The sequence below is a fragment of the Opisthocomus hoazin genome, chromosome 12, assembly GCF_030867145.1.
Source record: "Opisthocomus hoazin isolate bOpiHoa1 chromosome 12, bOpiHoa1.hap1, whole genome shotgun sequence".
Lineage (NCBI taxonomy): Eukaryota > Metazoa > Chordata > Aves > Opisthocomiformes > Opisthocomidae > Opisthocomus > Opisthocomus hoazin.
Genome location: NC_134425.1, coordinates 3,060,509 through 3,070,923, shown reverse-complemented (window position 1 = coordinate 3,070,923; position 10,415 = coordinate 3,060,509). Strand labels below are relative to the sequence as shown.

At 39.7% G+C, this 10,415-nt stretch overlaps 1 protein-coding gene across 3 annotated transcripts in view; it reads right to left on the bottom strand.

The window, feature by feature from the left end:
* The window catches only part of NFAT5 (nuclear factor of activated T cells 5), a 71,891-nt gene that overhangs the window by 8,085 nt on the left and 53,391 nt on the right, over positions 1-10,415 (bottom strand). For 2 of the 3 annotated variants that reach the window (XM_075433320.1, XM_075433322.1), the window contains exons 7-13: positions 10,202-10,336; positions 9,976-10,028; positions 8,712-8,844; positions 8,116-8,196; positions 4,579-4,727; positions 1,643-4,070; positions 186-432 (exon numbers count right to left, since the gene is read on the bottom strand). In XM_075433320.1, the coding sequence (XP_075289435.1) occupies positions 194-432; positions 1,643-4,070; positions 4,579-4,727; positions 8,116-8,196; positions 8,712-8,844; positions 9,976-10,028; positions 10,202-10,336 (3,218 nt within the window). In that variant the 3' untranslated portion in view covers positions 186-193. The remainder of the gene's footprint in view (positions 1-185; positions 433-1,642; positions 4,071-4,578; positions 4,728-8,115; positions 8,197-8,711; positions 8,845-9,975; positions 10,029-10,201; positions 10,337-10,415) is intronic. The other variant, XM_075433321.1, reaches the window with a different exon arrangement.

Sequence of the window (10,415 nt, the reverse complement as noted above, 5' to 3'; positions counted from 1 at the left end):
AATTCTGACCTCTGACTCTTTTTAACAACTCTTCATCCTAGCCCCTGGTGTTTTATTTTTAATTCAGCAGTACTGGTATTTTAGCTGATCTCTTAGAGCATAGTGAGACACGCCGAAGCAAAGACTTACTGAACAAAAGTAGACATGGTAGGAAAGAAACCAAAAACCCCAAACACATTACTTACTTGACTAATTAAAACGAGCCAGCCATATTGTTCCCCTGGTTTTGCAATGACACAAGCAGATCATCCATTTTCTCAATATTCTGATTGGTTGCCATAGCTGTAGGTAGCGGAGGAGTCTCGGATATCTGCTGGGAGAGCAGCGCTGGCACTGCTGCCTGTCCCTCGCTCTGCGGCTGACCTGGCTGACTTATCGCCATCAACTCATCCGGCAACGTAGCTGGTCCAGAAGTTAGCAGCTGCCCACAGTCTGTTAAGCAGTAAGCGAAGAACAAAGGAGCATTTAAATTAGGTTAACGCATGCAGTGAATTAGTCAACTTCTTTACATATTTCCATACCAACTATGAACGGTGTAGAAAGTTACATGCACTTTTGTTCATGTGACCGACCACCTTTGCTCACCACGCCCTCAGGGTATAAGCCCCAGTTCAAGGTGTAATATTGAATATATGCACCCTGTATTATGACCGAACACTACTAACACCCCAAACAGAGGACAACACATAGCTAGAAGAAAATCAAAATGCACGGCGTAAGTGTTGAGTAGGCCCATCCTTTGCCTTCATTAATTAGAGATGTGTCTTTTCTAGTTCAGCCAAGGTACCCACTGGCTCCTTCTACAAATCTGCAAATGGTGTCACACCTCCTACTACTTCTAGCACTGTCTTCAGCTTCTTGGAAAGGTATGGCCTGATTGTCAAAGAGTTCACGCGGCAAAGCACGTATTCAGGTATAACCACAGACCCAGTACACAGCTATGGCTTTCTGTCCAGCTCTTTTAGCAGATGCTGTCATCACCATCTGCCTCTGCTACTTCTGGAGCTCCACAGGTATGTGCAGCCCTCTACAGACAGACGGAAGGATCTACGTCCCAACTTGTCAGAGAGGCTAGATTCAAAGATGAGATACAGAAAAGTGCCAGCTTACAAAGTTAAAGGTGTTTCAAATGCACTTCAGTAGACACTTCTCTGAAAAAGAGAAGCTTAAAAAAAACCTCTTTCTTTGAATGTGTGGAGAAAGTCGTTGCATAAATTGTGGAAATCAAATGCAGCAAGAGAAAGATCAGTGGAACCGTCCCAAGAGGGTGTAGCTTTTTTTCCTAAACATGTGTGTACATGTATTTTATCTGTTATTTCCATATGTACTGATAATAATATTATATATAATATTTTATATAAATATACTTCTAAGTATATTCTAAGATGCTTTTGTCACATGTTAATCCCAAGGGTAAGAAAGCCAACACGTATTTAAGTTAAGAGTTCTCAACGTAAGTGTACATTCAGAGCAACATGATGAGTATGTATGTTCTCAATCGTAGTGCTACATTAGTTATTTCAGGATTTATTTATTTTTTTCTGGTAAGGAAATATTTTAGAATTGAATAATCATTGCCTTGTGGACTCCCAGTAGTAGCTCTTCTAAAATAGAAACTCAGAATCAGGCATCTACCACTTACTGTTTTGAATGCCAAACAGGAATATTCCTGATGTTTGCTGAGATGAAGCAGGAGAATTCTGCAGCTGGTTGATAGCACCTCCTGCTGTGTTGTGAAATAAAGCAGCTTGCTGCTGTGGAGGAGAAGCAGTTCCTTGCATTCCTGCCATGCTGTTTTGAGACGAGTACATCGGAGACTGCTGCAGCTCTTGCTGGCTCATACTATTCTGCAAGGCAGACATGGAAGCGGAAGAGATGAAGAGGGTGACTTGCTGCTCTTGAGAACTTGGTGACCCTTGGACCAACTGAATCTGGGGTGAGTTATGGAAGATGGCTGGCTGCTGTGCTTCAGTCTGGTTGGATCCAGGATTCTGAAGAGAAGACACTGTAGTCTGACTCTGGAATTGCATGGGCTGCTGCTCCTGGTTCATCGATGCCATGTTTGTCTGTGGATGAAAGATGGACTGGCCTTGTTGCTCCTGATTGGCAACTGGGTTTTGATTTGGATTGAAAATCATGTTCTGCTTTTGAGAAGCAATTGTACTCATTGCATTTTGATTACTGAACATCATGTTCTGCTGTTGCTGCTGTTCTTGAGACGGAGGACTACTCTGAATAGCAACTATCGAATGCTGAGGCTGGAAGATAGCTCCTTGTTGGTTCTGGGGAATTGAACTGGACTGGATGGAGCCTAATGACACTTGAGACTGAAACAAACCTTGCTGAGCAGGCTGAGTCTGGGGCTGTTCTTGGGGAAGCATAGAACTCTGGATATGAGATATCTGTGTCTGCTGCTGGAAAGAAGTCTGCTGTTCAGTGTTTGTTGCTGTCTGAAGAGGAGAAATGGAATTTGGGCTTGTAAAGAACGACATCTGTTCTTCCTGAGTTGCAGCATTGCTCATTGAGCTCTGGGAAAGGAACATGTTGGCAGACTGCTGGTCTTGAGGAACTGAAGAGCTCTGTAATACACCCATGGCGTTCTGCGAGTGGAACATGGGAGGCTGCAGTTGGTCTGAGGAATTAGCACTGGTCTGGTTGTGGACAATGGAATTTGGACTGTGAAAAATAGAGCCTTGTGCTTCCTGTGATATATTTTGAGCATCACCAATAGGATTCTGAGAGTGAAAAAGCTGAGCTTGTGAATGTGGAGACTGTTGCATAAAGCTTCCCGACTGAATAGACATGATTTCTCCACCTTGCTGGAACAGACCACCTCCTTGTTGTTGAGTTCCACTTGCTTGAACAGTCATCATGTTTTTGGTAGATGAAAAGAGATTAACTTGTGATTGGCTTTCTCCACTATGCTGCATTTGAACCATGGTCTGAAACACAGTACTTTGCATCTGTTTACTCTGGCCCGAAGCTTCTTCTCCATCTGCAGAATTTGATGCCTGAAACATAGCAGGTCCATTGTTGGAGACCTGCTGCTGAGCAGCAGGAGTAGTCTCGCCTCCAGAAACACCAGGAGATGAAGAGAATAATTCACACTGCATTTGCATGTCCTCGCTTGTTGATAACCCACTCATTATATGAGAAGCCTGCTGGTAAACAGGTGACTGTTGCAGGGCTCCATTCCCCGAAGTTGTTGAAGAGAACAAATCGGACTGCATCTGTGTTGCAGCTTGGCAGATGTTTTGTTGGATTCCTATCACCATTGCTGCAGAAGTCTCCATTGCCTGCTGCTGCTGCTGTTGTTGTTGCTGTTGATTGGACAACGCATTTTCAGGCTGTGAGTGAACATTTTCAGCTCGTCCAGGCAAAAGGTTCTCTGGTCTGGAATGGACAGCCGTGTCTGAGGAGGAAAATATCCCAGAATTGACACTATTTTGTATCTGGCTGACTTGCTGAAAGATATCTGCGTTTAACTGATCTTGAACATCCTCACTGCTGTCTGAACCAGAAAATAAAACAGAAGATAACTGCTGTTGAGCTTCCAATACCTGCTGCACCAAGTCAACGTTTCTATTGCTGCCAGTGGCAGTGTTAGTCGGAAAACTTCCCGCTTGCAGTTGCTGTATAGTGTTCTGTAACTGACTCACGCCGCTTGCTGATGAGAAAATACTTGATGAAATCTGCTGCTGCAAAGCCTGTGCTGGTTCTGAGAGAGTAGACTGTTGTTGTTGTGATGCATCAGTTAACTGTGACAAAGTGACTACTGTGCCATCTGATTGCAAGACTTCCCTGGTCTGGGAATCTCTTGTTTGGAACTGTGCAGCTTGCTGCAATAATGCATCACTGTTCTGCAGCTGACCCGGAGTAGAGACTGCTGAAAAGCTACCAGGCTGGGAAATGTCCTGTGTCTGGATAGTAGTTAGTGTCTCTGGATTATACACCTTCGGCTGTATTTGTTGCTGGTTTTCATTTTCTGAAGGTAAATGGGAAGCAGAAGTTGATATGCCGGACATACTGTTTTCCAATGTTTGTTGAGTTGGTCCAACCACATTTGAAGCCTGGAAAGAGCAACCCATTAAGCAATTCGTAAGCTTACTCAGGTGATACTCATAAAATTTCCACTAATCCACTATGTTCAGGAAAGATCAGACAGAGGATTTGACGGCTATGTATCTCTCCATACATAACCAAACAAGTAAGCAAATGCCTAGCAGTGGAAATGCTACTTCAAGGAAGGAGTGAAGGTGAAATTTAATGAAAGCAATGCTAGGAAGTGATTAAAATAACATTCTTACAATAATGTACTAGTTCTGTGTCACAGGACAAAAAAAAAATCATCACGGTATCACTAACCAATCAATCTGTTTGAAGAAAGAACAAGATAACTTACTTTCAAAGGAAACTGTCTATTATTTGAATTATGCTCTGTGATCATATGTTTTGCCCAGACCTGTCTCGAACATGACATTTTCCCTGTGTGTTACTCTTCTCCACGATCAGAACACGGACTGATGGGTAGACGTAACTAAGACTATTAGAGCTGCTGTCTTCAAATTAAAAACTCACCTTGAAGACAGGGGGAGATCTTTTTTCTGCGCTTACTTCCATTGGAGCCACATCTTCATTCTTAATCATACTGCTTGGCATGAGTGGAGTTATCAAGGCACTAGGAAGAATGTTTACCTTCTCCAGGTTACAACCAGTGGCCTTCACTGCTGCAGTCACACATAAAAATAAAAGAAGGGCAACAGAATGTTAACATTCACTATGCAAGGAGCGGGTTTCTAGTGGTGGCCTGCTTCCCGTTTCACTTTTCAGCCCTACCGTAAGAGCTCCCATCCTCATATAAGATGCTAATATGCAAAGAGATCATTGCAAACGTACTTCAAATAATCCCAGAAAACCTGAAACCTTCAAAGGTTATGTTTAAGACTAGCAGCACTGTCACAGTCTTGTTTTCCTTCCATTTCATATCCTTCTAGACCAGGACAACCATCCATCAACTGCTTCAACTACAAACATAAAAGCTTAAGACATCTTTCCACAAATGATGAGATTTTAAACTTTACCGCACTTCAACTGTACGACTTCTCTATTTCATTTTGAAAAATGTCTGTTTTCAGATAACCATGTGAACAGAATGCTCAAAGCATTCAGACTATATTTTTCTTCTGTTAAAGGACTAGTCAAGCAAAAACTTCATAAATCTGCATGCCAGCTCTGTAGCAAGAGCAAGTTGTTATTTTGTATTCGCAGTTCCTATTTTTTCTATTTTTTTTTAAATTAGGTGGTTTCTTAAAATTAATTAGATCTTTTTAGTTTCCTGATCCACATAAAAAATATTACATAAGCTGAGATCTTCGCTGTAAATGAAATTGACTTTCCTGCATTGAAATACTGCTGAAACTGAGCTTAAAACAAACCAATAGGAAAGCCTGTAAAAAACATAGTTCCGTAAGTACTTTTAAGTAAATTAAAGAATTAATCTTCAACATAAACCAACAAATCTCCATGCTTTAAACAAATTTAAATCTTGACAGTAAAATCTCTGCAAATTTGTATCAACAGTATGCCATGTCCTCAGTAACAATCTTTGTGTGTTTATTCTACGTAAAACCAAAGACTCTCGCCTAAAATGCTATATTCTGTCTTAAGCAATAAATTCTCAGCCATCAGTATGGCAACAGTCCTCAATATACCAACAGCCAAATAAACTCTTTCCCTCCTTCTGTTAACCCACAGGTTTGGGGTGGCTCCAGAAATACAAGCCCCATGACCTGACATGTTGAGGTGTGCTGCTGGCAGGGAATGCAATTTGAGTGAGACTATTCTAAAATATGTCTACTTCAGGACAGCTAGTTATACAGTGTATCTAAAGACAGCAGTCAATATTTTTCTATACCATACTCACTATTTGTAACCCTTTGTCTTCTATGTGCTTTATCATGTTGCATTCATCAGAAACAATAAAAAAATATGCAAGCAATTAAAGAAATCCTACTGGCATACAGATTAGATTCTAGCAATGGTATGTTCATTCACAGTGACGTATTTGGTTGGAAGAATGAAAAAAAGAAGCGAGATTAATAATGAAACAGAAGTTTCAAAAGCAGAGAAACACTGTTGGTTTTGGTCTTTTACGACATTTTGTAATAGACTTTGTTCAGAACTTCTGAATAGTTACCATCTTAGCAAGGCATACACACTCTTTCCCTTCTCTCCCAAAGCTGGAAACTGAAATCATCATTAACCACTCAAAAACAATGCTCCAGCACTACTTCAATGTTAGAAGGCAAAGACCTGAACTACATGGCTGTCCATACACACCCATCCTCCTCAAGTTTTACAGAACAGCTTAGAATTATTAATTTGTTGTCTTGAAACCTAACTTGTCATTGAAGTCTGTCAGATCTGCAGACTCTTACAATGCTAGAGCTAAGAATCTCTAATGGCGTTGGGAAGCCACGCTTTTTTACATATGCAGATGTAATAGAAGTTATTTTAAGGGACAGTCACAGATACCTGGGACAAAGATTAAACTTGCCTGTGATAGGAAGGGAAAGGCCCTGTAGCTCAATACATAACTGCACACATCCCTGGCAGCAGCGGTTCATTCTATTTGGCCAGGGTTGCTGGAAATGATGCCAGTTAAATTATGAATTCTAGGATTTTGCTCCCAGTAAAAGGAAACAGTCAGGAAGCAGCATCCCACTGGATCCCCACCTGGACTTTATCATTTCAGAACAGTGAGGAATGACAGGCTGGGACATATGCAGAGACAAAGTACCTAAAGCAGACAAAATTTCTGACCTCTGCTTCACGATCAACCTAGAGTAGAATAGGTACAGGAATGAACCATCAAAAAAGAGCTGGCTAGCAGAAAACCCACACAACAAAGTAAATTACAATTTACTATGTAAATTAAGTGGAAGACATGAAGCTACAGAAATAGCACATTGTGTTGTTATGAAGAGCAGACATACTCCTGAAGCAGGTGGTATCTTCCCTTAGCTAGGCTTCCACACTAAATTAGATGGATGTCAGGCTTGCCCTGGTACATTTCTATTATTTTCCTCATCTTTTTCATCTTGCTACACAAAGTCTTACTAGTCCTTTTATCAGATTGTTTCACTGCCCTAAATATTTTTGCATATCTGTCCCCCAAATATTCTCTGCAGGTTTAAACTCATCATATCTTGTATTATCCTCCTTAACAAGTTGTAAAGTCAACTTGTAAATACATTCCCTGCCAAGACCAAGCCATTAACTTCAAACACGAGCTTCATGATTTTAACCTGAAGCTATGGATTCCTATCAAACTTGGGATCACATTGTGAATTTGCTTACCTTTCAGCCTGCTTTCACCAGAGAAAGCTATGGAAATTTCCATTAACCTTTGTACGCTATCATAGTTTTAACAATCAATTAAGAAACATTTCCTTCCTCTACTTTATTTCAATATCGGAAGGATCAATTCACATCACACTTGAAAAACAGGCAAACCTAAAACTTGCTCCCTTGGAACAACACAACAAACTTCGCATGGACAGAATAGTCAGAAAAAAACAACCCCACTGAAGGGAAGAAGTTGAAACAATCAGACAGCATTCTTGGACTCACCAAAAGCCATCTTAAAACCACTGGACAGCTGCCGAAAAATACTAAGTTGCTACATTTGTGTTTTTCAGCACTCGGTTTTTCCCCACCACTACCTTTATGTGTGTTTTTGCTTAAATTAACACTACACAGTTTCTAAATCCTCTGTATTAACTGCCATTTTAGGCTTCTTTCTTCTTCCTTCTTCACTTGCCAGCATACTAAATGAAGATTAGACTATAGGGCCTGAGGCATGCAAAACAAAATTTTTTTTTAATATTATTTTTTGCAAAGCTTTTGTTCTGTATTAGCTCACATGAAAATACACTTAAAGGAATACTATAATAAAGTAGAATATTCAGAATCAGAAGATAAACCTGACTGGAAGAACATGGCCAGACTTTATAAGCAGACTTATCTTCACAGGACAACTGATCAATTCCTCCAAATTTGGGTAGGAATTTCTAGTTAAGTTATCAACAACAACAAGAAGAATCAATTTAGTACCTTTTATAGCCTCCTCAAAAGAACAATGTTGGGCTGGGCTGGAGATTTCCTTCTTCACATTAACATTCAGAGTACCAGCTGCTGAGACAAAAAACACATTGAAAAATGTCCAAGCACACAAACAAAAAAACCCAAAGCAAACCAGAACAGTTACTTAAAGAAATTAAAGTTCTTTGAAACCCACACAAACTTTTGCACTGCGTACTGTGACAAATGAATAAATAAAAATACACAATACAGTCAAACTTCAGCTCTCCTCAGGATAAAGCCTGGTGCTATTTTCTGGTGGTATCTGGTGCACTGCATGTAGTACATCTACTTTGTTCCTGCTCAGCTTCACTTTGAAGCTTATACTAGAAATGGATGCTACTTTATAAGAACAACTGTCTCCATGCAGCTGAAATTTGAGATACTTGTCACATAAATGAGGAAAGCCCTTCAGATTTCATTACTTAACAGAGCAAACCCCACCAGCAAGATGAGTTTGAAAAGATCCACTTTACATAGCATTTCTATTGTATGGACTGAATACTATGAAATCAGAAATGAGATGCTTTGCAGTTAAAACTGTCCATCCCTTCCCCCATTTAACATACATGTATCTGGAGTGTATGTAAATGGTTGCACATCGTGAGATTTTCCAGCATTGGTCACTACATATATTCCCACAGAAACAGCTGAGGTTATTTGCTGGTCATGATAGGGTGGCACCTTCACAATAAGGTGATTCTGCAATACAAAAATAATAATTTAAAAAAATCACATTAGAACTCTTATTTCATCGCTATTGATGTTAATTATATTTACATCCATCAAAACAGAGAAACAGACTGATAAAACACCATAAAAAAAAAAAAAAAAAACAAGACATTGAGGGAAACGTGATCAAGTTACACTTCCAGTGAAGTAAAATGGTAACTAACTTGTGCCAGAAGTGAGATTTGAATAATCTGCCTATCTGATACTCATTCGCAACTTACAGCTCAAATGGAAGGTGCAGAAAGGAAAGACATACGAAGCCCAGTACTTTAAACATAAGCTTATGCCTAACATGCCTTGCTGAACTGCAATCAGTTTGCCATCAAATGCTGCCAGGCTCAGACATTTCCCTGTTCTGCTGAATCAGGTCTTTGTATTCCATGTGAGCAGCTGAAGGATGCAGTTTCATGTTACACTTAAGCAGATTTAACACTGAGCAGACATCAAAAAAAAAATAGGCCTGCAATGATTCATCCACAGTAACAGCGGTGAGTGACCTGTCTATGCCCTAGCTACCCGTCTATCCCGCTACAAGTGAGAAATCATTTCTGCCAGTGCATGCATGGAATACAGCCTTCAGAGGTGGGAGCAAGATGACATTTGTCAGATGTCATTTACATCTAATAATTTCTCTAATTACAGCCCACTATTCCATAAAGACACACAGTTGTGTCAAAAAGAACAAACAAATATTTTGTAAAAGATTTCAGAGAGGAAAAGAAATTCAGCCACGTATAAAGACTATGGTATACACACAACCTATTTCCACTCAGCAGTAATCTCATGTGTCCTTAGGAAAGCTCCTGGAAAAAATTGTATTAGGCTTTTTAATTACATTGTACGTAAGGGCAAAGACTCACTCACCAAGTTCAGATACCACTGTGGTGTCCAAGTTCTCAATTAGAAACTGAACAATTATACTTGTAGAAACCCAAAACAATTATATTCTACCAGACTCACTAAAGAACTTATTTGAAGAAAAGGAGTATTATTTCTAGACATGTACAGGAAGAGGGAAAGGCTTATTCGATTTTTCTTTGGAAACAGAGTTGAAGTTGTCTTTTTATTTATTAAAATATAATAATAATAATGCATAAGTACCTGATGAAATAATTCCATGTCTATTTCAGCTTCTGCCTTCCAAGAATTCTCATCTAAATGACAGTTAAAAAGCATAATTTATTGCACATCCATATAAAGCAATTTATGTTAGTGCCTTTGATACTGCTTCTCAGTTTGCTCTCTATAACTAAACTCTATCAACCAGTGTAAACCCAAACATCATGCTCTCTTCTGCACCCCAAGCCATTATTGCTTTTGCACTAACCAGAAACATTTTCTTGGAAAATCACTTTTGTTCCCTTTAGAAAGTTCTTGCCAATCAGAAAAACTTCCTCTTCACCCTTCACTGAACAACTGTGTAGACTTTTCTTTAGGATCTCCGGCACTCCCGCTGGCTGAGCTGCAATTGAAAAAACACATAGTTTGAAATCCAGAAAACATCAACATCCAAAACAAAAAGCTTTTACTTACAGGATTAC